Genomic DNA, 27390 nt, shown 5'->3' with positions numbered 1-27390 from the left:
TGAACACATTTTTAACTTAACATCTTTTCCTCTTTTATGTTTTTTTTTTATTTAGAAACAATGTAAAGTAACTTGTAAAATTGTTAAAATGTCCCCTAATCCTCCATCTTAAAGGTATAGTTCACCCAAAAATTTCATCATTTACTTACCCTCAGATTGTTCCAAGCCTGTATAAATGTCTTTGTTTTGCTAAACGCAAAGGAAGATATTTGAAAGAATGTCAGCAACCAAACAGTTCTCATCCCCCATTTGCTGCCATAGTAGGGAAATTAAATACTGTGGGAGTCAATGGAGGATGAAATCTGTTTGGTTACTGACATTCTTCCAAATATTTTCCTTTGTGTTTAACCGAACAAAGAAATGTATACAGATTTGGAACAACCTGAGGGTAGGTAAAGGGTGACAGAATGTTCGTTTTTGGGTGAAATTTGCCTTTAATTTACTCTCATGCCTATACACAAATGCTCATGTTGACATAAATGTGCAGTAGTACTGAAGGTTAAAATAATCCTGACTTGATTTTGTTCTTAAAAGAATATTTCCTTCTCATATTGTGGTAGACAAACTGGTAGGCATTCGTTAGTTTACCAGGGCAGCTATTGTGTGAAATAGCTGAAAAATGTAGTTATTATTTTTGTTTTCTGTATTGATATCTGCTTCGGTAGGTTTATTTAACTGACTATCATTAACTATTTTATAGCCTCAGCTTTAAACCATTAGTAGTATATAACACACCAGGCATCCGATGATGCATTTCAGGACTTGACATTAAGCATTGTCATGTGGTTGTCCTTCGGAAAAGTAAATTTGTCATTCACTTGTCCGAGTACAAAAATGACTTTGACTTTTATCAAAAAAATGATATTTCAATTGAATTATTATATAATATAATCAATATTATTGTTTCGGATTTAGATTGGTCAAGTTTGCTTCTAAGCATTTTAACTAGTGTCCGCTTTGGCCGCCTGAATTTGGTTATAGGCCTACTCTCTGTGACTGCTATAAAACAAAGCCAAGCAGTAATTATTATTATTAGTGTTAAGGCTGTAAATTAACTTTTTTTTGCACATAGCACTGGTGCTAGAGAGGTTTAAAGTTTGGTTGCACAGGCAGAAATGTGCAAGTGTAGTTCATTATGAATAGGCAGATAACTGACAAAAGACATTAATGTTACATACAGATGGATAAATTAGGGCCATATCATTTTTAGATTACCTAAATTTGTTTTAATATTTCTAAGTTCTGTGTTTTTCCTTTTTTACTATACAATAGTGGTATATTTTTCCAAATAAATTACTGTAATCTACTATAGTATTTACTATAGTAAACTGGAGTAAAATTCTTACTATATTGTTTTTTAACTTTACTATAGTATACAGTGTTTATCAATGTACTACAAGGGCACTTCAATTTTCAATTGCAAATACTATTGTACACTACCGTATTTTTTGTCTGAGTGTTCAGTTTAACTGGACTTTTATTTTGACGCGTCTTCGGGAAGACGCTTGTTTGCAGATAGCTTCACTCAAACAGTAAAACGATCGTAAAATAAACTGCACTGTATGAGGATATGAACAGATGAACTTCATCTCCGAATGCATGCTGTTGTCTTCACCATCATTCCATTTGCATTTAGTTATGTAGTAGACACTTTTATCTTAAGCAACTAACAAGAATTACAAAACGATAAAGCAAATCATAATTTCTATACAGAGGACAGAAGTAGCTTTATTATTGTGTATATATTATAGGGCTGCAAGATAATTTATCGCGATACCACTGAATCCTATTGTAACCGAGCTGGCTGCGATATGCAATGTGTCGATATTTTTTTTAATGCGTAGCTTGTCCGTGAAGCATGTCTCTGGGATCAGTAGGAAATGCTGCTCGATCTAAAAGCAGTGCGAGTTTGAGTCGCTTATAATGTGCATTTGAAAAAGCAACACCCGTCAAACATGATCATTATAAATATACTTTATTATCATAAAAATACCTGATGAGGCTTGATTAACAGTGATAAAAAGATGTCCATAGGCATTTCCTAGATTCTAGAACGTCTTATAGTCTTCTTCTGCAGTGCGTATTTGGAGTTTCCGCACGAGAGCGCCCTCTGGCTTTCGGGTGCGTCAGCATTTTCCCTTACTTCACTCAAAATCTGTGCATAAATCACGTGATATTTATCGTCGGTTTATCGTGACAGCCCTAATATATTATACTAATGTAATATATGTAATTAAATATATTTGTCTAAATGTCTTTTATTTTAGGGACGAGATTCAGATGAAGTCGTATAGTAGGACAAATGGGCAGTCAAAATCATCTCTTCCTCAGTCTCCTTCCACTCCCTCGTGCCCCTCTCATCCTGGCAGCGTGTCCACTCGCCCGGGTCAGGCCTATTCCAGCGCTGGCTCTTCTCAGAGCCCCGCCCACAAGCCTGGAGGTGGGGTGAAGAAGGTGACAGGTGTCGGAGGGACCACTTACGAGATATCGGTGTGAGACACCAGCAGCTACTTTGACCAATGGTCTGTCGAGAATGGAGCCACAGACTCTCAATTCTCCGCCCACATTGCAGAGCCGTGCTGTAAGAAGAGGAAAAAATGTGTTTTGGACATTTATTGCTGCCCACAAAAAGAAATCTTTTTGCATTTCAGACTTGAAAAAGAAAATCAAGCAAGTTTTGGTTAGACATAGAGGAGGAGGTGGAGGAGGGGGGGTTTGTTTTTCAGCCGTGAGACCTATATAAGACTCCTAACCAGAAAAAGAGGTGTAACACGTATACAACTGGAAGTACTGGATGGCTTTCATACATTATAATGACTTCAGTACATCACAAAAGAAAATTTCAGTCCAACATAAATGTGTAAATTGTTCTGTATAGAGAGAAAAGGGTGTCATTTTTTTCACAGAGTGGAATTTGGTTTTTTTTCCGAAGGGGACCTGTGACATGCAGTAGCCATGTCAGACCACTGTGATTGGCATGCGACAATGTTGCGTCTGTATCCAATCATTACCAGGGGAGCAAAAGATTAAAGAGAAGTTAAGGATATGGATTGCATTATTGAAATGACAATGGCCTTTTCAACGTAGTGTTTTCAGAGCAGTGGCCTTGGTAACCAAGGATGTTTTTATTTAAATTTTAAAATGTTTTATATGACTTTATAAATGTTATTGATAAGATCAAAATGACTTTTTTACAATGGCTCACGAAATTCTCAATGGACATTTATCCAGCCATGTAGTGGAATAAAGACATGCTCCAGCCAGAGAGGAGTCTGGGAAACTGATGAGGTCACCCAATGACCAGTCATGCACAGAGGGGGTTACTTGTAGCATAAAAATGCATTTCACACAATGGGGCTCAATCTGTGGCACAGAGGTTATCACGTAAACAGATTCTCTGCCTCTAAGGTATATTTTTTCTTTTACTGCTACGTGAGGCAGAGCTTCCTGGTGGCCTTGACTAGTCATCCAAGTAGGATTTAAAGCTTGCTGCTCAGTGTCACAGAATGGTGGGTTATCATATCATTGCTCTCTGGTCGGATGGCAGTCAAGCTGTCATTATGAATCAGCGGAACGCCTTTTAAATATTTAATTTGTACGCGTTACATTCAAGAAAAGCGTTATGACATATTGCAGGACTCATTTCAATCATTGTCTGTCTTGTCAGGGGTATTGATCAACATTTAGATCAGGGCTGGCCAGTCACGTGCTGGGAGGTGTTTAATGGCACAAGTCATCCTCTCAGAACAATTATAAGAATATTTAGACTCAAAATATGGATGGGAAAGAAAAGAACGTGTACTGTATAGTTCAGTGTGAGTGAACATGGTCGTGGACAATGTGTATGCCTGAATGTGTGTGGTTGAGCATTGGTAATAAACTCTATGAATCATTTGTACTCTTTATGGTGTTTTTATCATGTTTGGGAGGAGGGGAACTGAATGTTGTTGGAAAGATTCAACCACCGTTTTGTTATTGCATCAGATAAAAAATTGAACCAATTGTCACATCACACACTTAATAAGCAAACGTTTGTAGATTTTGCTAAAACAATATGTATGGTTTCAAAGTGACAACATAAACTGACCCCCAGTTAACTTCCGGTACACATTCAATAACAATAGTGCCTGTAAATGATTTCTGATAACAAGCTAAAGAAACCGAGAAGAACCGTTCCTTGGCTAAACGTCAAAACGACAGGACCCATTCAACAAATTGTTTATTTAATAAAATGAACATACAACAAATCGTTTATTTAATACCATTATTATACAGTAAAAAAACAATGCAAGTTAATATTAACATACATTAAATAAAATATAAAGTTATATTATTAGACACTAGCCAAACACAAACCGGAAGATAACTGGGGGTCAGGCGCGCACGCGTCAAAATAAACTGTCTATAACGCTCAAAACAAATAATATTTTGTTTCGTTTTTATTGAAAACCAGTGTTGTGTTAACTTTAAGGGGATTTTTTAAAACACCGACTACACCCACTGGGACCGGTTCTCTTATCATTTGTTATCTGAAACAATGGCATTCATTGTGTGGATAAAGTGTTCAAATTTGTTATATTCATAAGTCAAAATCTCACTAACTGCACATGTAATATTTAGATGCGCTGCATTCAGCCTTTGAAGAAATCTTTTAACATATTGGCTATTCTACAAAGACTGAATTTAAAGCCACTAGATGAATTTCATTAGCTAAAACAATTGTAAAACAAGATGCTGAACAGTGTTTTATTTGAATGACAAAAAATCCATCCAGAACCACTCAAAGCACTTCTTCCAGACAATCAATTCATTGACAAGCATTAGTGAAAACCAACTTATTTTTAAAACATGACACAAAAACAATATTGCTCTTTTTCTGCGGGTCAATTTATGACCAGATTCTGCATTAAGATATTGACAATACTAGCATTCAATGTGAAAGTAAATGCTGTAGGTTAAAATAAACACTGCCTGCAGCTTTCTTCCATGCCTTCGTTTAAAATAAAAATGACATGTAAAAAGACATTAGCGCAAATAAAATGAATAATAGGAAATACAAATATTTAAGACATGTACAGCAGTATTCAGTCTGAAAATAACTGAAAAACCCATGTGTGGATGTAGTATTAATAGCAATAATTTGGAAACGTTACACACACTGTGAAATGTTTTCACAACATTGTTGGCATACACTGAAAAACTGTCCCTTTTAATGTTACAGAAACCATGTAGTTAGCACTATAAAACACGGCAACATATGTCTTTGAAAATTAGTAGAAGACACAACAAAAAGGGAAAAACTGGAGTGACTTATGATTAAAAAAGGAATGTTATAATAATAGTAAAAAGAACTGACACCCCAGTTGTGATGCACTTGCAACACATAACCTCTTACTAAAAATTAGTAAAAACTAAAAATGGTGTCTGACTGTTTAATTATGTTTAACTTAATTCATGTCAAACTCAGTTGACAGAGAATCAGAGAATCATCAATGCCCTGTTCAACTCATGAATGATGGACATCAGAGTATACCAGTCCAGTATTTGCGATTATGATTTTTTTAATGTGTATTATAATTGACTATACTATTAGACTGATTGAACTAATAAATTAGGATCTATATGTTAAACAGAAAATACAGTCATTCCATTTGTTCAACGATGTAAAAACTCTCTACGCACTGAGCATTATCAAAATATCATCCAGTCCCATTCTGACATCACAGCGGTCTTTAGTAGCACATGCACATTCTATTTGTCCTTTTTGCTTTCTGTGTCCATCGCGCTGATGGTTTCGGCCTCTGGTTCTTCCTCTTCAGGCACAGGGGAGACCGCTGGTTCAGCGAGCTGCTCACTCTTCTCTCCTTTGCTCTTACCGAGTTTCTTTGACTTCTGATACAGCTCGTTGAGGTTAAACTCTCGGATGATGTTTTCCTAGAAATCAATGAAATAAACGTTGTTGGTTGATACGTGGTAAAACTGAGGGTTAAGGGGTTTGCTTAGCAAGCATCACTAAATAAGCTGACAAAGGTCACATTACATCTTATAATAAAGCCTATATTGCATTGAGTAAGTGACTGAGTAAGTCTCACCTCTGTAAAAGTCCATGACACTGCCCTTCCCTTCTTGTCCACTTGAGGGCGCCTCATGACTTCCTTTCCTCCCTGAAAGAGCACCAGGGAAGGCAACTGCTTTGATAGGGGAGATGTGCTGACCTTATACCTGAGATTAATAAGAAACATTGTCAGAATGATTGGATTTTTTAGTTCTACATATCAAACGCAGTGGCGAACAGAAGGACAGCTTACTTCTTAGATACTTCCCCATAGCGGCCAATATCCACTTTTCCAAATTTCAGCCCTTCACAGTTGTACCTGCGTGAAAATAAATGATTGAGAACAATGAGTGAATTACCCTTCTGAATGGTAGTGTATGTTCCAAAAAAATGCTGAACAGGTTAAATGTGTTCTTTCTGTGTAGTAAGAGCAACGTTCTTACTTCAGTGATAGATCGGCAAAGACCGAGGCGAAAGACTGACATTCTGGTGACCAGTTAGCAAAAAACTCCACAATCCAGGTCACTCTGTGGTCCTTCTCCAACTCCTCCTAAAGACAAAAAGAGTGAGCTTCTATATTAACTAAAAACAGTTACAAAGCAGTAATACAAGACCAGCAGCCTAAAGGGAATAGTCAAGTTAATGTTCAACTAAGAATACTACAGTTTGTGGGGGTCAAATACTAAGTTGCTGGGCCAGTGTCAGGTCTGACCCCTGCAGGTTCAATGGCAAGGCTATATGATCTAAAATCATACTCACGTCGATGGTTTTATCACTGAAGTACTTGATGTACTCTGGGCCCATGTAGAGTGGAGGTTTGCAGGTCATCAGGAATACTGTATCAAACATGAAATATACATATTGGTTTACAAGATGTATGCAAGAGATTGAAGGATTAAGAGAAACAATAAAGATCCCATGAAAACAAATTAATGTTTTTTTGGCTTTTAGTATAAATATGTTGGCAATAAGGATCCAACCAATGATCCAAAAGACTGGCAAAATTCCCATTTAGAAAATTCATATAAACATTCAAAACTTAAAAGTCTCATGTCTCTAACGAATCAGCAATTTTTATGACATCATTCTGCACTTGAGCTTCTCGTCTAATCTCGTTCTCTAGAATCTCTAGAATCTAGTGTCGGTCCACACTATTGGCTATTTTAAAAGGTCAGGAGCCACTCAATATTTCCCACCCTAATTTCCTGTTTCAGAGGAAATGACATCAACGCATCGACCAAAGCTGCAGATTTCAAGGCATTTCGGTGGGTCTTTAAAGATTAAGAATACTGACCAATGCACAGTGTCAAGTAAAGTAGTCCCAGACGTATATCCAGTCTAAAGAACAGAATCACATTGGCCACTTTAGAGAAGAGGATAATATTGCCCAGATGCTGCTCGACGGTAACTGGAAAGCAAAAATAAGTGAAAAGAAAATATTAAACATCAGAAATGGCACTCTTAAGTGTATCGTTGCCAAAAACAAGCACTGTTATGTTTAAGGCTGCGATAGGAAAGAATACAGAAGTGGGTGAGTTGAACCCCAGAGCTGAAGGAGGGGGAGACAGAAACAACAAAGAAAAGTGATTCAACAACAAACACATAGACAACCGTCACTGAGATCACAATGAGGGGCCAACATGTTTAGTGTATAAACAAACCTTTGCTTAGTCAATTTATACATACCCATTAAACTTACTTTTCAATGGGGATTACTGTATATGTTGACTTGTGTTTGAGGCAGAAGAATACCTGCACAGAGGAAGAAAAGTTCGACAAAAACACTTACTTGCTCTTCTGTTCTTCATCATGACTATAGCGCTAAGAAACATCAGTATCTCCACCTCTCTCTGTAACAAACAAAACAAATGGTTCAAACTGACGAAACAATTCATTAATAAAAATATATTGCACATATATGTAACTTGTATAAACTTGCACTTTCATCATTTATATGCAATAACATACTTCTATCCATGTAACGTTACTGAACGGGCTTGATCTCCATTCGTGCTAAACAGAGACCCCCACCATCATTTACTGCCCATAGCCCAATTCTTACTCAAAGCAAGGTGGCTTTATCCGTTATCATTTGCTGTTATACACCCAAAGATGTGGTTTATACGAACCCAGTCAAAATCGCACGAATTGCCATCCTCGCGTTGCGTCGAAAGATGTTCACAAATCCCAGGCGTCTTGCGAATGGCCAGAAACGCAAGAGACATGAACAACGAGGCTATGTAGTACGGTTTTAACAGCCATTTGTAAACCTGTGGCAAATGATACAGAAACGCGAACAAAGGCGTTAATATGGCCATTTTGTTCAGAGAACGAGTGCTGCGGTGTTGCTCCGAGACGACATGGTCTGCATCAATGCCGTTATTACTGTGAGAAAATATACGTCGGCAAACGAATAACCGATTTAAAGGGACAGAGGTCACTGCGGACGAAGAAAAAATTCCCCCCGCCTCTAGTATTGATTGGTTAGTTTGCTAAAAGGACAGCGCTCATTGGTCGTGATGTCACATGAGGGGGAGGACAAGAGGAAGTTTGTCGCGTTCCCCTTTACCGTAATTTTAGCATGCGTGAGTGAAATGCAGCATTGATTGTTTATTATTTTGCAAATACTTATTTATGTGTTTAAATAACTATGTAGTACATTTTATACACTTTTAGGCCGCATTGTGAAAATATATTTAGTAAAAAATATGAACTGTAAATAAAATATATTTTATTTGATATTTTACGGTAAATTCTCCAACGCTCAAGAACACCCGGAAGTGATTGTCAACAGCTCGTTTAGAAACGATTGGCAAGAGTGACGCCGATACATCTCAAAACACTCTCGTAACGGCGAATAATAGATCTGTAAACATGACAGAAATTTTCTCGTCGCTGTATGGCCAGCCTGATCCTCAAGGTCCTGCAGGGGCGTCTGCGCTGGGGTTTGGGCCTGGGAAACCTCAAGTACCCCAAAACTTGGGCTCGATGTCTTTCCACCATCAAATGGTAGATGAAGGAGCTCAGCTCAGAAAACCCGCAGCGATGAATGAGCCCTTTTACCTGCTGCGTGTGCTGCCCAGTAAGTGCCAAATGTTTGTCAATGTTGATTGACGTTAATTTAATAATACAGAATGGTGGTACCGGGTGGTATTAACATGGTACTCCAATGGACTGTAGAGAATATCATGTTATTACTACTAATAAAACATTGCTGTTTTGTTGAACTACAGTTACTACTACAGAACAATTTACTACAGTTTACTTGAGTACTAATATAGGCTACTACAGTATATATTTTGATGTATGTTGTAAAAAGGAAGATAAAACCTTTATATTTCCAGTGGAGAATGACCTGACAGGACACACTAATCTCATCACACACTACAATCTGGAACACGCTTACAACAAGTTCTGTGGCAAGAAGGTGAAAGAGAAACTCAGCAACTTCCTTCCTGAGCTTCCTGGTGTGTATGAATATATATTTTATTGATGACTCTAGATCAGTTTTAGTGCCTTCCCAAACGACTGCATAAATGTAAATGTAATCTACATCCCATATTAAACCTGCATCATTCTCTGCTCCTTTTGTACCAGGTATGATAGACAGCCCTGGTATTCAAGACAACAGCTCTCTGCACTCTCTCATCGAGAAGCCACCAGTGTGCAACAACTCCTTCAGTCCTCTCACAGGAGCAATGCTCACCGGCTTCCGACTGCACACAGGCCCTGTAAGTGTGTTTATAAGAAAGAAAAATACATTTAGGAAGGCAAGTTCAGTCCTGTGTTTTATGTGTGATTTATGACTCTCTCTCTCTTACCAAAGTTACCAGAGCAATATCGACTGATGCACATTCAACCACCGAAGAAGAAGAACAAACACAAGCATAAACATCACAGGCCACAGGATCCCTTACCGCCAGGTGATGGTCACAATCATGTAAAGTTGCAAACATGCACATTTGTAGTACATAGTAATTCACAGTACCCCTTCATTACAACAGAAACTCCTTCAGATTCAGATCATAAGAAGAAGAAGAAAAAGAAGGATGATGACCCGGACAGAAAGAAAAAGAAGAAAGATAAAAAGAAGAAGAAGGTAAAGGCTCATTGACGCAAATACGAATGTTTTTGTGATTTGTTTTTGAACAAATACTACGCTAAGTATATTCTAACATGATTTATTAATTCAATGCAATTTATTGGATTATTTATGGATCCTCAAATTAATATTGATGTTTGGTTTCTGTTTTTAGAATCGCCATAGTCCTGATCACCCAGGCATGACGGGGTCTCAGCCCAGCAGCAGTAGCTTGAGATAAAAACTGCCTAAATGACAGAAGAACAGAAATGAGTTTGAAAACTGGCCTCGGCAGATGTTACAGTTTTAATGCGTTGCAGTGAGATGCAGATGTGTATATACTTTATATCATTAATGTATTAATGGTAACCCATCATATGCGTTACATTTCTGAGTGTTGAAGTGTTCAAAGTGCCTATCTGTGTCTATTTATGAGTACGAATAATGAAACGTTTTTATTCAAATTTTTTATAAACACGTTTTACAAATAAACAGCTCAGAATTCGGCTGATTTGAAACAGTTTTATTCAAGCACATTTACAGTCGTGAGCACCGCATGACCAATGCAAGCACCAATATGCTGGAAAATCTACAGACACATTGAAAACCTTAACATACACAACTGTATTTCTTAGACTTTCTTATATATCTCTTATTGGGCCATTGAAAATATATAGTGCAAACTTACTTTCCAATAAGAGACAAAATGACTATAAATTACCAGTATTGCAGCATTTCTATAGTGTCTGTAGTAAAAAGACACAAATATAGTGATGAAAGGCAGAAAACAGTATTGGAGAATTTAAAAACACAGGTCAAGACCTTATGTTAAAAATGTATTCCCAAATTAATTATTAGTTTCTTGATTCATGATGTCAAGAAAAAGTGACATTTCATAAAGCCCGGCCTCATTAAACTGCCCAGAGTCTTGATGGGATATTTGCATTACCCATAAACAAAGGTTACACATTTACCATAGAGCCACTAAACAACGCTTTCACAAACACCTTAAAGATGTATGACTTTTTATATCAGTAAATTTAAATATGTCTGTGACCTGCACATACATAATATATTATGTAGACAGGTGCTGGTCATATAATTAGAATATCATCAAAAAGTTGATTTATTTCACTAATTCTATTCAAAAAGTGAAACTTGTATATTACATTCATTCATTACACACAGACTGATATATTTCAAATGTTTATTTCTTTTAATTTGATGATTATAACTGACAGCTAATGAAAATCCCAAATTCAGTATCTCAGAAAATTAGAATATTACTTAAGACCAATACAAAGAAAGGATTTTTAGAAATTTTGGCCAACTGAAAAGTATGAACATAAAAAGTATGAGCATGTACAGCACTCAATACTTAGTTGGGGCTCATTTTGCCTGAATTACTGCAGCAATGCGGCGTGGCATGGAGTGGATCAGTCTGTGGCACTGCTCAGGTGTTATGAGAGGCCAGGTTGCTCTGATAGTGGCCTTCAGCTCTTCTGCATTGTTGGGTCTGGCGTATCGCATCTTCCTCTTCACAATACCCCATAGTTTTTCTATGGGGTTAAGGTCAGGTGAGTTTGCTGGCCAATTAAGAACAGGGATACCATGGTCCTTAAACCAGGTACTGGTAGCTTTGGCACTGTGTGCAGGTGCCAAGTCCTGTTGGAAAATGAAATCTGCATCTCCTTAAAGTTGGTCAGCAGCAGGAAGCATCAGAAGCGTCTCGCCTGGGCTAAAGACAAAAAGGACTGGACTGCTGCTGAGTGGTCCAAAGTTATGTTCTCTGATGAAAGTAAATTTTGCATTTCCTTTGGAAATCAGGGTCCCAGAGTCTGGAGGAAGAGAGGAGAGGCACAGAATCCACGTTGCTTGAGGTCCAGTGTAAAGTTTCCACAGTCAGTGATGGTTTGGGGTGCCATGTCATCTGCTGGTGTTGGTCCACTGTGTTTTCTGAGGTCCAAGGTCAACGCAGCCGTATACCAGGAAGTTTTAGAGCACTTCATGGTTCCTGCTGCTGACCAACTTTATGGAGATGCAGATTTCATTTTCCAACAGGACTTGGCACCTGCACACAGTGCCAAAGCTACCAGTACCTGGTTTAAGGACCATGGTATCCCTGTTCTTAATTGGCCAGCAAACTCGCCTGACCTTAACCCCATAGAAAATCTATGGGGTATTGTGAAGAGGAAGATGCGATATGCCAGACCCAACAATGCAGAAGAGCTGAAGGCCACTATCAGAGCAACCTGGCCTCTCATAACACCTGAGCAGTGCAACAGACTGATCCACTCCATGCCACGCCGCATTGCTGCAGTAATTCAGGCAAAAGGAGCCCCAACTAAGTATTGAGTGCTGTACATGCTCATACTTTTCATGTTCATACTTTTCAGTTGGCCAAGATTTCTAAAAATCCTTTCTTTGTATTGGTCTTAAGTAATATTCTAATTTTCTGAGATACTGAATTTGGGATTTTCATTAGTTGTCAGTTATAATCATCAAATTAAATGAAATAAACATTTGAAATATATCTGTCTGTGTGTAATGAATGAATATAATATACAAGTTTCACTTTTTGAATGGAATTAGTGAAATAAATCAACTTTTTGATGATATTCTAATTATATGACCAGCACCTATATATATAACAGTAGTCAACAGCAGTAATAGTCAACATTAAACAGTATTCCATTGATTTAACATCAGACTACAATCCCTAAAAGATGGCTATTGATAAACAAGGAAAGAATTTTTGTTATGAAGACAAACATGTTTTTTTAAATGATGTCACTTCACGATCAGTTAGACCATGAGCGCGTACTGTATGAGGAAAGTAAAAAGGGCCCATTTTGGTTTAATGTTGACTTTTTAGAAAAGTAATGGGACAAGAGGTGCTTCTGAATTTTGAAGATATTGAACCCCTCCCTCTTAATACACTATAGAAAGAAGTATTCCAATGAACAGATTTGACTACTTTAGTCATTTTCGTGAGCACAGATCTTAATGCTACAGCATATAATTATATTAGAGAGAATTGTGTGCTTCTAATGTTATAGCTAGAGTTTGGGCAAGGTCCTTTACTATTTCACCATGACAATGCATCTGTGCGAAAAGCAAGGTTCAGAAAGAAAGGATTGATTCAGTCTAGTGACTGGTCTAACTTGACTGGTCTGCATAAAGCCCAGACCTGGGGCCTCATTTATAGAATGTTGCGTAGAAACCGTCCTAAATTTGATTTTACGTTCATTTCTCACAGTGCGTACGAACGTACGATCGAACGTACGCCTCTTTATCAGATGTGAAATCTATAAATCGCAAATGATAGTGAAATTGCACTCAGCTGTTTCAGAGCTGAACAGTTTCAGATCTCCGCAGTTTAATAATGTCTAATGTCATTGATATATAAAAGAGCACCTGTCAACGTCCAAATCCTTTACGAGCTGAAAGAATGACTTATATTTCCAAAAACCTGCAGCACTCGGACAAGCAAAAGTGAGTACGTCTGCTCAGACCCTGACGTGGCTAAGCACTTTTCCACATCAAAGACCATTTTTATAAATATTAACGTTGCCGTGTATTTTTGCGTATGCACACTTTACGATCAAATCTGTGCATACGCACATTTTATAAATGAGGCCCCTGATCCCAGCTGAACACATTTGGTATGACTTGCAGACTTTGATCCAAACACTTTTACACATGCCCTTCCAAAATTCTTAACGGTATTGTACGGGAACATTAATATTTGTTTGATTGGAATTACTGGAATAGATAACCATGTTAATTAGAAGGGGTTGTCCAATACTTTTGTCCATAGGAGCCAGAGACAAACTAAACACACTAGACGAGTAAATCACTGTTAGCCAGGCAGATAGCATAATATGGCTCTTTTGGTAGTTCCAAAAAAATACTGTAAATGTTGTTTTGATGATGGTGAACATGACTTTAAAGGCGAAGACTTTTTGTTGTTGGTAAACCAACAAAATGCTCAATGTTGCACCAAACACTGAGATGTTAACCCACTTCACGTCTGCTATCTTAATGCAGAGTCAGACGTCTTAGACTTGATAGACTTTCCATTGTAATTCACATTCATTTCTATAATCACTTTTCCACCTCAGACATTTCCGTTAGTTTGATATTTCGAGGAATCATTTGATTGGTTGAGACTGATGCTCTCCTGTGCTGACAGACTTCCGCGTGCTGCCTTCTCCCTCACGAGCTGTCTTCGATGATAGATGAGATATCCTGGCAGCGTGAATCCAACCAAAGAAAACAGAAGCAGGCCCAAGTTGATCTGTCCATTTGAGAAAAATAAGGGAAATGTGTCATGTTTTTTTACATAAGTAATCATGATTAAGTATTGCTTAATACTTGACTATTAAAAGTACTAATATTGTCAAACTGTATGTGTATTTGATAACTGATGCATTTGTCTCACCCAGTAAGGATCACCCTTTAATGGTCCCAACATAAGAATGAAGAGTGGTTGTTGAAGCAGGGCGAACACAGCACTGATCATGGACTGCAGGCCCGTCAGAGTGCCAAAGTGATTGGTTGGGTAGCTAAACACACAAAAAAACATGTTTATAACAGACAAACAGCACTAAGGCAGTGTTACCCTTGATCGTAAACCATATAAATTGTAATAAAGTGATTCAAAGAAAACTCACACAGCAGCATAGAGACCACCACAGCATGAGTGAATAAAACCTCTAACTGCAGTGTGCAGAATAAAAGACACCACCTGAAAGGGAGAGAACGTTTATAGCAGTTATTTGACATTCATAATGATCTTCATTTTCTTTTCAATCAATAAAGCATTCGTGACTTTTGCTGGATGCCGTCTGGTTTGCTTAGTTTGCAGTTTTTCTCACAATGCGATTTAAACTTGGTATTATATTGCAAGTTTTGACACAGCAACTCATAAGTGGAAATGTAGATAAACCAAGAAATGTAGATAAACTTACATTATGCCATATTAACTTATCCTACTTAAATGTATATTTTGCTTTTTTTTGTAAATCTTTATTTACACAAGTTCTGTTTTTATATATTTCTATAGTTTACTATTTTACTTTGCAGTACATGCATCTCACTGTCTTTTTACATACTTGTGCTATTTGTATGCAGCCCAGCTGCAAATGCTTTGGCAATGCAAATGTATAATGTTTGTCATGCCAATAAAGCAAACTAAAATAAAAAATTAACAAAATGAGAGAGATACTGTAAAAGCATAATGGTCACTGTATTTCACATTTAATAATAAAAAATGTCTAATTTAAATGTGGAAACCAGTTTCAGGAAAATGTAAAGCAAAGAAATTCTACAAAACTGAATTAAAACGTTTTAAAATTAGAAAAATGTGAAACAGACTATTACGTGTCTAACCTGTACGGGTAGGTTGTCTATAAGAGAGATGATACCAAAGATGATCAGCAGCAGGTTGGTAAAGATGAAAGCTTTAATGGCGTTGGTGATTTTCTGAATCTTTCGATCCCTCTTGGGAGGCCCAGACAAACTGAAGAAAATGATGAGGGGCAGTCATCATAACATCGTCATTCTATCACTAATTCTACACTTCACTCTTGCTCCACCTTCACCTTTTTTCTCCCTCTGCTGGATTCACCACGTCCTCACACTCCTTCATTCTCCAATCCATGATGTAGCCGATGAGAGGGCAGCTGACCAGACAGAGCAGCTGAAGAGTCCCGAAGATGGATGAGTATAGACCCACTGTAACAGAAGAACACATCTATTGACTTCCATTGACTTCTGTTCTTTTCATATTCAGCTAACTGGATTTCTGCCCATTTAAAACACATCTTTGTTGTGTTTTTGTTGTTGTTGTTATTTTCCTTTCAAATTTTGTATTCTAATATATCTACATTCATGCATGGCCTCATACATACATTGGTTTGATGAAAATAACAAGATTTTTTTTACCTTTCTCCTCTGCCTCCTTCACCAACTCCTCAGGGGCTGAAACACACACATTAATGACTATTTGAAACTGTTATGTTTACTACATACTGTAGCTCTTATATTTAGCCATTTGTTCTTAAACAAAGCAAATCTTTTCACTTTATTTAAGATGATGCATGCAAATATTTATTGGCTGATTCTTACGGTCAGGGTTACCATGGGTAACCAGGAACTCCAACATCTTATTCATGGCGCCCATGAAAAATATGATACGAAGCTGGGTCATGGGCATGATGATGAGACTCCACAGGAAGATTGGCGAGCACATGGATTGTCTAAAGGAAGGAGATCCTGCTGTCCCACAAACATTGATAACATGAAGATGATTGTATGGTCACAATAATACATATGCATGTTTGTAGATGTGTGTTTTTAGACTAACCTTGGCTCTGTTGCGCTGTTCCATCGTTGTGCGCTTCATCGTTGGAAGATTGTTTTTTGGTCACTTCCTGTTCTTCAACAATCACATGACTGTTGGAGCGATCTCCAGTCATCTTATGGTCCACTACTTCACCTCTCAACTTTACCATTTTACTACGACAAACAGAAATAACGTTTTTCTGTCCATCTAAACACTATGGACAGGCATGAAATGTACATTCTTTGATCTAAAATCACATGCTCTTGAAGAAAGCCCTGCAGTCATGTTTAAAGGAAAGCTTTCAGCAGGACCACCTCCCTATTACTACTAATGGTTTTGCAATTCAATACTTAATAAGCACATCTTGGTTTGGTGTCAGCACATACTTTTGGCCATATATTTTATGTATTTGACATGTACTTACGTGTATCTGACGTCCTCAGGGGCAGGAAATGATTCTCCCGGCCAATTAAGAAAGCAGTTGAGGAAGACGAGGCAGGCAAGGCCCGCCCACACCCAGAAAATCATACAAAATGACACACCTAGATCATAGATCAGCTAAAGAGCAAAACAGACAGAAAGAATTCACATCATACACTGTATTTCACAGCGATAACTGCTTTGTTTGTGTTGTTTAAATCGTTTACTGTTGTTTTCTTTTTGGTTAAACGATAAATGGAGCCTACCTTAACTCCTGGGAAGGTTACAGCAGAGGAAGCATAAGAGCCAATCATAAGAGAGAGAATCGTTGAGCGCACATTTCTAAACATATTCGGCAACTGAGAAAACCAAGCAGAAAGTTGCAATAGATGAGAGTGTATTAATATATTATAAATGCATAATAAGTATATTATAACTTATGGAGCCAGAAATCTGCCAAAATGATATGAATTTGAATTGTGAAAATTTGAATATTGAATATTTGAACTTGAATCCTGCATTTGATATTCAAGAAAATTGAATTGTTTTGTGTCATACTTTAGATATGAATTCTTAAAAAGCCGATTTTTGTTTTTGAAAACTTGAAGTTGTGTTTTTAAAAACCGAATATGTACAGTCTAAGGATTCAAAACAAAAGTCTGCTGTTTAATCTAAAACGTATGCCATAAAATAATTCAATTTTCTTATATTTCAAATGTCCATGGATTCAAGTTAAAAAAATTCAAATTCAAACCTAATATAAAATGCCACGTAATATTCAATTTTGTTCAATTACAAAATTTCACAGTTCAATTTCATATCGTTTTGGCAGATTTCTGGCTCCACAATAACCAATATAGCATTCATTTCTATTTTCAATATAATAGACATGTTGTTCTGGTCTGTTTCATTGTCCAAACTGTAATGCTGTCCACTGCCACTAGAGAGCATTATTATCATGATTAGTTTTAAACAGCTTTTAGCAACAAAACAAGTGAGGACACAGCTCCCTGTAAGTTAAAGTGTCTCAAACAATATACACACATGGATTGAAATCAATAATACTTAAAAAGTTTAAAGAAGATACAGTATAAAAGAGAAAAGTTAATTTAGGAGTAGTTATAGGAAACATAAATATTAATAAGCAATAAATAATTATATTTCTAAATATTTTAAAATAAAAATTAAATACATACAGTATAAAAATTATGAAATAAGATTCAGTCGTTGCTTTATATATCCAAGCATGGTCTGTCATGTATAAACCATGTTCTTTCTTTCTTTCAATTTATAAACCAAACACACACTACACAGAAAACAAACACACTTGCAAATCCTACATCACACCAGCACAACACAAACAAGTGGCATGGAGTTTTTTTATTTTTTTATTTTTTTTATTTTAGCCCTCCAGTTTGGGTTCATAAATACACACTTCACTAACTCTAACCTCTTCACCTTTACTGTGTGACTCTGTACCTTATCTACTTTAAGTTCAGCTCAGGACACAGATTTCAGTCTCTGGATGAACACAGCTCTGCTATATAGTGCGATGACGTTTGACAGTCAAGAACCAACAGTAAACACACAAGAAGCACACAGACTGACACATAGTGAACATCGGTTAAGGACAGACAGAGGTTAAGAGTTCAGTGCAGTTCAGCTAAAATACAATGTTTGCTTATCTGTAAGACACAATGACAGATCTGGCAAGTTATGCATGTCAAGCATTTTAGTGTTACTACAAATTAAAAGTTTTTAATAATTTGTAAGTATGTTCCCATGTCCTTTAATCAGCTTTATTTGTGTGACCTATAATGCAGACCAGCTTTATTACTTATTATGGTATCATAGTTTAGCAACGATTAACATATATGTAACATATATGTTTTTTTACAGTTGTTTTTGGCTGATTTGTTTTTTAGTCCAGTCCAGACAAACACGTGAAAAAGCTGGAGCTAAAAGATAAAGCAAAGATGGGCATGTGAAAGACATCAATGTGAGAGAAAGAAGAAGAGAGAGACAGGGGGAGAGAGAGCAAGGACAGTCTGTGAATGTCCAAGTGTGGTTATAGGGTAGGGAGAAGGTGGGTTTGGTGGAGTTGAGGGCGTGAAGGCATATCTGTCCTCTGATTGGTTGAGATCAGCATGCAAAAACGTAGAGTGGGCAACACCGGAGTGATCAACAGAACACATGCACATGGAGCGATAACCAAACAGCTCTTACATGCAGTCCTGAGACAAACAGAACAGAGCCACACATTGCACAAGCTTAAAATTCAGCACCTTAATTTACTAAGTAATGTCACATGTCTTTTTACGTCACTGCAGAAAAGTTGAATCATCCTAAAATAGTTAGGCCACTTAGTTTATTCAATTAAGGACATACTGTAAAGTCCATCCAACTCATTCTGTTCTGTTCATACTCTCCTTAAGAGAGACCAAAACTTTGGTCAAGTTCCACCAGTTTTCACTAGGAAAAACATTGCATCATGGCAGCAGTTAGACCTCAACATTGAACACACAAAGCTTAGTGACATTCAACAAACATAAAAAACTAAACACTCTAAAGGCTATAAAGGCAACTAACAGCAATAATGCCAACAGTATAAATATAGCCAGCATATAAACAGTAATATATTTAATAATACTAATTATTACATTCCGCAATGCATGCTGGGAACTTTAAAACATAAAGCTGTTTGGATAAACACTTAAGTATCTAAGTTCAGTGAATAAAATAAACTGTGTTGGCAACATGTTAAGGACTAATCTTATTCAATAAACATAAAACAATACATTTACCCATCATACAATAAAATATTTACATTTACGTTTGATGGGAGAACATTCTAAGTTGGATTTTTGACAGTGTACCAATTAGCAGCATCACAAGCAATTTATATGAAAGCCAGCAATACGCATTTATCCCAAAGCAACATTATCCAAATACAGCTATCAGATATGTATACACACAAATCATGTATCATCAATTTCAACAAATTCATCCATACATGCTGTGATGACAGACAGTGTATTTTATAATTGGGTGTATATTGTGTATTATATTTCTGTGTGTGAGTGTGTATCTTACTGTTAGTGAAGTGAAGGTTAAACAGATTCCTCCAAACCCATTCATTGAGACAGCAATAAATATGAGAGCTGATAACACTGTAAAAGAGATGACAGAAAATGCCTTTATTATTCATAAAACATTTGATATGTAGAAAGCAATTCTAGAAACCAATAAAATATCAATGTCATTACTTATAAACACATTAAAGCTATGGACCATGATACAATACAACTCTGCACACATGAAAATGAAAACTGACCTGTTGGATCATATGCTGCGATGGCAATCAAAGCCATAGAGAATGCAAAACAGGAACTATTAGAGTCAGAAATAGAAAAGGTTGATGGAAATGACCAGAGAGTTGTTTACAGGACAGACATGGACCTTAATTTAGAGGAAACTATCAATTGTGATACCTATAGTTTTGTGAACAATTGACCATCTACAGTATTCTATTGATGTGCCATATTGGGCACAGTGACTAAAGTTTGCTGAAATATTATTTATTGCATCACTGTGCTGTGCTGCTACATATAAAACACAATATTTTTGAATTTATAAACAAAGGTCCAAGAGGTGCATCTTCCTCCAAGTAATAAAGTCGCTCTGCATTAGTGTCACACAACTGAAGCCAGTCAGCAAATAATATGAATTTCCGTATTATCCCATATCACTTTACCTGCCAAGCAGTCTGAGTGGGCGAGGCCCAAATTTGTCCATCAGGACTCCTAGAGGCAGGGTGGCCGCGCTGATGATGAACGAGCCAATCGTAAAGCCCAGATTCAGAATCTCCTCCTGCTCAATACAGCTCGGCCAATACGTCCTTTCGGTCAAGCTTACATTTGTGTGACTCTCTGTGACATTCTCTGTTCGTATCAGAGAAAGAAACCAATTCAGGTGTGTTAAAGTCAGATGGCTTTCTGTTAGAGATGTGACATAACACTACAAGGGTATAGGTTTCACTGGACCAATAACTTCAAAAATACGTTATCTAACATGGGTCCTTCTTTATTCTGGTGTTTCACATGAGTGGGAATTATACAAAATGTGCAGTGCTGTCATGTACCTGTACACAGGTGTGAGTAGAAGCCCTCGCTCTTCAGCATGATAAGTAGGGAGCCCCACCCCAGCAACACAGCTGAAAAAAGCAGATTCTCGATGACTGCTGTGATAGCCATCCACCAGCGCCTCCTGTAGGCCTGCGAAAGTGACGGAGCCATCGCTCTACAGAACGAAAGAAATCATGACGGGATTGGGAAGGAAGAATATTGGCTATTTAATCCACATTTTAAATTCCCAATTCATTACAGGCTGACAATTTGACACTTTAAACCGAATCGTGACTTTTAAACCAAACTACCTTAAACTTGAACCAAAATTGATTACAAAGTGGATGTCTGAGACGCATAAATGTACATATTACAGGCACATTTCTGTGGATGTCTGTTTGTGAACAGCAAAGACTAGAAAATGTAAAACATGTACAGTATGTTTGCCCACTTTGATGATCACATTCAGCGATTGCCAATGTTGCAAAATATAGTGGGACACTGTGATTTAGGACTGAGTGCAAGCCTCCCTCACCCAGATCAACAATCACTTCTATTACGGTTTGCCTTTAAGTTATTATTTATTACAATTAGAGTGTTGTGGGGTTTTATTCATGAGAAATAATATAAAGGCAAGCAGCTATTTGTTTTTAAATCAACAATATTTTCGTTATGACCTCAACTTCCTGTTTTAACAGGAAATGACGCTATATAAAAGTGAGATTTTGAAAGGCATGTATATACTTACATGTAATTTATCTGTTTAAATAGACAAAGAAAATACATTTATTTTTTATGTGTTCCATAAAACAACTTGTAAGAAGCCTGGATATTGAACAGTCCCTCATGTCTTTGTTTCTTCTTGAATCTGAATGAACAAATAGGCCTACTGTATTTGTTCGATGTTGGTTGTATGGACTTGTGTACCCATATTTCTGTCACACGAGTTAAATAGTGGATAAGACAGGCTGAAGCATGTGTCCTAATACCCCTGGCCCTGACCTGCCAACACCATAAATAGCCACAGAGCCTCACCATGGCACACCATGGGCATCTTACCAGAAGTCTGACTGTTTGAACTGACAACAACATATGGAATAAGGCAGCTGTGTGCAAACAACATAAATCATAATTTCACTGTATTCAACTCAGACCATTAATCATGACTCGCATTAACAGTATCGTAAATACATGTTCCACTGTTGCAACTGTTCTCATTGTCATTTCTAGATTTGAAAAGCTTGATCCCCTTAAAATTCAGTGACTAACAATGCTCAAAACAATTTAATAAAACACAACTGATGCTTTTCATTTTTCTTTTTATACAAAAAATTGGTCAACTGATGTAAACATCTGTCACTCGTCAGAAGTTACACTGCAGATGCCAACATGACATGCAATCATATAATCTGCAACAAGGATAAACATGACTTGTTTATTAAGTGTTTTTCACAATTACTTCTTGGCTGCCACATACATATTTACATAATCAAGACATGAACATCTACATATTTTGCTACATAAGGTATAAGATATTATTTACCACCGGCACAAATTGTTTATTGTATCGTAACTAGAAATCATAGACCAAGCAATAGGCAAAAAGGACAAAAATAAGACCAAATACACACAGTGAATACACACAAAGAGATACGCTTAATATATTTTAATTTATTCAAATACACTTTATAATTAATTTAATAGGCTATTCATGAAATGCTGAGATTTTGCTTCCACTAATAAAGGCTTTCACTTTTACTGAACTGGCATCCAAAGGCCACATGTAGCCAGTAGTTTGTTAGTCTTACCTCCCTTAAACTAATCATATCCTTTCTGCTTCCATTTCCCTGCTTTGCACAAACAAATTCTGATGTCCATCTACAGGGTCTATTATGATCGAGTCCAAATAAGATGATCGATATTATTTAGAAACTTGCTTTAGTTTCGTCGTGTTTTTATTATTATTTTCTTAAAGGTTCGTCATGTTTTTTAATATATTTTTTTTATTGACGCTTGAACAAACATACAATGCAAATTACAAAAAATAACAAAACAAAACATGGACCATGGGGAAATTAAGAGAATTACATCAAATTAAAAAAAGAAAAAAGAACTACAAACAGACAATGCTTTGACAGCTTTTTTGTTCTCTGACAATTTGATTGAAATTAGGTATTTTTCAAATTCTTTCATGAATGTGGTGCTTAGCAAGTAACAAAACCAAGTTAATAACATAAAATTCACCTTTCTTGGACTGATCGCAGTTAACAAAACCTAATACCACATCCTTCCAACATAACACAGAAAGATTCGTCATGTTTTCATAGCCTACCTCGGTCGCATGTCGTCACCCTTGCGTACGTTGTATATACAGGTAGATCCGTAAATGATTACACTGACAAATAAAGTAAACTGTTAAAACTCAAACTTTAAATTGATTATGGTGCACAGCAGATTTATACTTGGGCACGTGCCCCAGTAAAAGGGGTCTGAAGTATACAAAGTAATGACGTTCAACTCCAAACACACGCACAGGCGCGCACACCGCTGTTTCCTTCACAGTGGCTGCAGCTGCTACCGCGTGCTCCAATAGCGTCAAGCTCACTGATTATGTCGCGTGCGCAGTTTACTTAAGGAAAAAACACCTCGCGCTCATGTAATTTATTATCACAATTCGCCCAATATTATTTACTGGATTTTTTTGTATTAGGCTACTTACATAGATATTGTAAATGTTCATCTGATTGTATCTGCTTCATGTTTCCAAATAGGCTACAAGCATTTCTTTATTTTTTAAACGTTCAACACAGAAGATCTTCTTAAATTCATTAGTCAAGATTATATGAGAAATGAGAAGAGATAAGACGAGCTTGTTTTTTTTTTTACTACATGCTCTGCTTTATGTGAATCTAACTTGTTTATGGTGGTTTATTTAATTAAGTATGTAAATAATACATAAACAACGTATGTAAATGATACAGTATTAAGTATGCAATGATGTACATAATAATAACTTACCAATTTGACAATTTCATCAAAGTTACAAACTTCTTAGCGCTAAACACCCATGCGAATGAGAGGGTAAACTTACCAGTTTCTTATATATTGATAGCCTATTTAGAGAAATGGCATGTGTTTGATTTTCCTCTGTGCTGTTTCTCTTTTCCAAACGCAGGTATTATAAACCTTTTTCTGTTCTTGCGCTTTTGTACAAACTATAGAGGAGGATACATCACGTTTTACAAGCACGCTCCCTCTCTCTCTCTGCTCTTTTCTTTTTGTCTATAAATGGCACCAGACATTGACCCCCTCCCTACCTTGACAAACTGCATGCAATTTATGGCTGTTACTCATAGTGCACACATGCTCGTGGAGTGGAAGAGTAGTACGTAGACTGATTTATCTCAATTTTAACGACGCCCTCATGTGGCCATGGCTATGTTTTCAGTTACAGCAGTAAATGCGAGTTGCAATTGGATAACCCCGGCTCTCACTAAATCCTTGGTGTTTCGAGTCCCATGCATCACTATTCTAATGCGTTTTTAAAGAAATGATACAAATTCTAAATGTTATTTTTATTGAAATGAATATAATCCTGTAATTTAAATGATTATAATCCTATAATTTAAACCTGACCAAAATGTAAAGTTGCCACATTTTAATCCTGATGAAAATCTTTTTATTCATTTGATATCCTATTCGAAATCAAATAACGAGAAATTGAAAAATGACTAGTTTCTCGTTTTTCGTTTAGTTCACCAATCGGAAATTTCGTTTTTGGCCCGATATTTTATTTTTCGTTTGCCGTTTAAAAAACGGATTTTGGCCTCAATATGGATTCGTACATGTGGGCGGTGCTGTAACGCCTCTTTCACCCGATTGGTCAAATCGCTCACCATTCTGTACGGCCTTAATTCTGCAACGGTGTCGCGATACCTGTGGAGTGACAACCTGCTACCATGTCTCAGCCATCTAGCGGTGGAGTCTGTAATTGCATTTCAATAAATAAACATAGCCCATCCGATTTAGGGCTAAATCGTGACTACAGATCGACCATGTAATGAAATGACACAACATCTTGTTGATATTTCTAGATTGACAAAATATAAAACATATATATAACAAACGAATAAAATATATTTTCACCACGAAAACTCAATGAACGAATTAAATGTTGTTTTGATGTGCTTGCGTCTGATAAAATTCTCCCGTTGCTTCCATGCACGCATGGCAACAGACTCGCAAAGCGTTTTGGGTCCATATTGTTGTTTATATGACATGTGATGTACTCCTCTAACTCAACTCAAAGACATGATCATCAGCCTTAAACTTTGTTTTTGTCTTTTTTATCATTTATATTTATTGTATACGCTTTAAATTACATTAATCTATCACATTATTTAGTATTGGTGTAAATAGCTATGGCATATTTGAGCAGCATTAAACAGGAATAAACCATGTCATGCTGCTGCAGTTTTAGGATGGCTTTTTTATGTTTTCTTATTGGTTGAAACAACGGATTAAGTATAAATTGTTGAAATAAAAGACAAAAGTGCAAAAGACAGTATGTCATATGACAATAATTATAAAAATTGCCTTGGGAAATCAGAAACAGCCGATCCTTAAACAAACATTTATTTATTAGCACCAAAGCAATACTATAGCCTAGTATAAAATCCTTTTTTTACTTCATTAAAAATGAAGAGTGCGTACGCGTAACCCCATTGAGAATCTTTGGGATGTGCTGGAGAAGACTTTGCGCAGCGGTCCGACTCTCCCATCATCAATACTAGATCTTGGCTAAAAATTAATGCAACTCTGGACGGGAATAAATGGACATTCTGGACATTGCAGAACCTTATCGAAACGATGCCACAGCGAATGCGTGCCGTAATCAAAGCTAAAGGCGGTCCAACGAAATATTGGAGTGTGTGATTTTTTGCACGGGCAGTGTGTGTCATAGTTTTATCATTTAGATTTTGTAACAATTTCTGAATAAGCTCATGCAGACCGAATGATAAACCCGTTAACAAAGCAGATTAAAGGACCACACATAAACACTTTATATGATATAAGTGATATGTATGTGATATTTTTAAATGAACATCATGGCGTTTGCAATGTTTTTTGTTGAGAAAAACAAGCACATCTAAATGTTCGGGTGAAAGTCGAGTCTGTTAACAGTAGCCTAGGTGTCGACATAGCTTACACGCAGATAAAGCCGTGTTTTAAAGGTTGAAGCGATCAAGCTTTGAAGCGCTTTGTATTAATTAATTTTAAAGCAATTTCAAAATTTAAAACTGCTTTTAGCCGCAGACAACGTTATTCTCGTATTTTTTTTTTGAATAATTGACGAACATAAATTACTCCCTTGTTTTTATAGCCACTTTATTTGTCATCACAATACGGACCCCTTACGGCATTGTTCCTGCCTTTTGTTCACACAAGGCGCTTTCTGGTGCAGGCAACGTTATTAATACTACTACTAATAATAATAGGTACCTTTCTAGATCAATCCCACTAAAGCACTCTCTAGCAATTTTGCAGCAATTTTCTGGGATCAACGTCTGTGAAAGGGGTGTTAGATGTGGAAGTTATACTGTATACAGCACACTTCATGGCGTACATTGCAACACATATTTCTGCTTAAATATCACGCACAGTTCACAGCAAGCAGTGGTTCGCGTTGCGACAATAACTTGTATTAAACTGAAGGTTGGACTGGCGGTGACTCTTATTCTGCCGGGCAGAATTAAGGCCGTACAGAATGGTGAGCGATTTGACCAATCGGGTGAAAGAGGCGTTACAGCACCGCCCACATGTACGAATGCCATATTGAGGCCAAAATCCGTTTTTTTAACGGCAAACGAAAAATAAAATATCGGGCCAAAAACGAAATTTCCGTTTGGTGAACTAAACGAAAAAACGAGAAAAACTAGTCATTTTTCAATTTCTCGTTATGTGATTTCGAATAGGATATCAAATGAATAAAACGTACACGGACCCAGCAAACATATGTCGTGAATCAGTACGGTTTGGGCAAAGGACTCTTGCTGGCTACACTGTGGCTTGACTTCTTACACATGTAAAAGGTCACCACTGGTATTTACCAACAACAGACAGAACATATATTTTTTACTTATATAATAAATACTGGTCAAAGTCTGTTGGGAAAAACACTTTATTGTGTTAAATATCAATGCATGAAATTATTGCAAAATGTTCCATTTGAATGTTAACTGTTCCCTACCTGTAGTAGACCTAATGTGTGTTATATATATAAATAGGCTAATAAAACGTTTAAGATTCTTTGTTTTGTTTTGTTTTGTTTTGTTTTGTTTTGTTTTGTTTTGTTTTGTTT

The 27390-nt window shown here is 36.7% G+C and overlaps 4 protein-coding genes across 6 annotated transcripts in view; 2 read left to right on the top strand and 2 right to left on the bottom strand.

Annotated features, from left to right (window-relative positions):
- Window positions 1–4068, top strand: part of zdhhc5a (zinc finger DHHC-type palmitoyltransferase 5a) — a 38273-nt gene extending 34205 nt beyond the window's left edge. The window contains exon 12 of one of the 2 annotated variants that reach the window (XR_008962770.1): window positions 2268–2383. Coding sequence is in view for 1 of the 2 variants with exons in the window: in XM_057331026.1 (XP_057187009.1) it covers window positions 2268–2496 (229 nt within the window). In the remaining variant the exon portion in view is untranslated. Of the gene's footprint in view, window positions 1–2267 lie in introns of both variants that reach the window. The other variant, XM_057331026.1, reaches the window with a different exon arrangement.
- A 182-nt stretch (window positions 4069–4250) lies between these two features.
- tmx2b (thioredoxin-related transmembrane protein 2b) lies at window positions 4251–8493 on the bottom strand. Its single transcript, XM_057331028.1, has 8 exons — window positions 8185–8493; window positions 7845–7905; window positions 7350–7463; window positions 6815–6891; window positions 6499–6605; window positions 6309–6374; window positions 6093–6222; window positions 4251–5934 (listed from the first exon to the last, which is right to left on the bottom strand). The coding sequence occupies exons 1-8, from the start codon at window positions 8371–8373 to the stop codon at window positions 5752–5754; spliced, it is 927 nt and encodes a 308-aa protein (XP_057187011.1). The 5' UTR covers window positions 8374–8493; the 3' UTR covers window positions 4251–5751.
- A 304-nt stretch (window positions 8494–8797) lies between these two features.
- med19b (mediator complex subunit 19b) lies at window positions 8798–10642 on the top strand. Its single transcript, XM_057332234.1, has 6 exons — window positions 8798–9137; window positions 9400–9522; window positions 9653–9786; window positions 9882–9978; window positions 10060–10154; window positions 10312–10642. The coding sequence occupies exons 1-6, from the start codon at window positions 8930–8932 to the stop codon at window positions 10375–10377; spliced, it is 723 nt and encodes a 240-aa protein (XP_057188217.1). The 5' UTR covers window positions 8798–8929; the 3' UTR covers window positions 10378–10642.
- Window positions 10643–12755: 2113 nt separating this feature from the next.
- On the bottom strand, window positions 12756–24254 carry slc43a1b (solute carrier family 43 member 1b). 2 transcript variants are annotated; one of them, XM_057332210.1, is made up of 15 exons: window positions 24121–24254; window positions 21047–21204; window positions 20660–20846; window positions 20240–20295; window positions 19999–20075; window positions 17172–17264; window positions 16910–17043; window positions 16507–16658; window positions 16269–16418; window positions 16086–16121; window positions 15743–15875; window positions 15531–15660; window positions 14813–14886; window positions 14581–14704; window positions 12756–14436 (listed from the first exon to the last, which is right to left on the bottom strand). In XM_057332210.1, exons 2-15 carry the CDS (start codon window positions 21198–21200, stop codon window positions 14257–14259), a joined length of 1680 nt encoding a protein of 559 aa, XP_057188193.1. In that variant the 5' UTR covers window positions 21201–21204; window positions 24121–24254; the 3' UTR covers window positions 12756–14256. The 2 variants fall into 2 exon arrangements, with proteins under 2 accessions (XP_057188193.1, XP_057188194.1); XM_057332211.1 differs by having other exon boundaries at window positions 16269–16415.
- Between the last annotated feature and the right edge of the window lie 3136 nt (window positions 24255–27390).

The sequence above is a fragment of the Triplophysa rosa genome, linkage group LG4 (assembly GCF_024868665.1).
Source record: "Triplophysa rosa linkage group LG4, Trosa_1v2, whole genome shotgun sequence".
Lineage (NCBI taxonomy): Eukaryota > Metazoa > Chordata > Actinopteri > Cypriniformes > Nemacheilidae > Triplophysa > Triplophysa rosa.
This window is presented reverse-complemented; position numbering and strand designations above follow the sequence as displayed.

Bases quoted from the DNA above. Each gene is read 5' to 3' on its own strand.
- tmx2b (XM_057331028.1), bottom strand. From the start codon at position 8,373: ATGGCCATATTAACGCCTTTGTTCGCGTTTCTGTATCATTTGCCACAG. The intron at 6,606-6,814 runs GTGAGTATGATT...TTTTGTCTTTAG, and splicing joins TCAGTGATAAAACCATCGAC to GAGGAGTTGGAGAAGGACCA. The intron at 6,375-6,498 runs GTAAGAACGTTG...ATTTTCACGCAG, and splicing joins TTTGCCGATCTATCACTGAA to GTACAACTGTGAAGGGCTGA.
- med19b (XM_057332234.1), top strand. From the start codon at position 8,930: ATGACAGAAATTTTCTCGTCGCTGTATGGCCAGCCTGATCCTCAAGGT. The intron at 9,138-9,399 runs GTAAGTGCCAAA...TTATATTTCCAG, and splicing joins CCTGCTGCGTGTGCTGCCCA to TGGAGAATGACCTGACAGGA. The intron at 9,979-10,059 runs GTGATGGTCACA...TCATTACAACAG, and splicing joins ACAGGATCCCTTACCGCCAG to AAACTCCTTCAGATTCAGAT.
- slc43a1b (XM_057332210.1), bottom strand. From the start codon at position 21,200: ATGGCTCCGTCACTTTCGCAGGCCTACAGGAGGCGCTGGTGGATGGCT. The intron at 17,265-19,998 runs GTAAGATACACA...TGGTTTTCTCAG, and splicing joins TAACCTTCACTTCACTAACA to TTGCCGAATATGTTTAGAAA. The intron at 14,437-14,580 runs GTGAGACAAATG...TCAAATGGACAG, and splicing joins TAAAGGGTGATCCTTACTGG to ATCAACTTGGGCCTGCTTCT.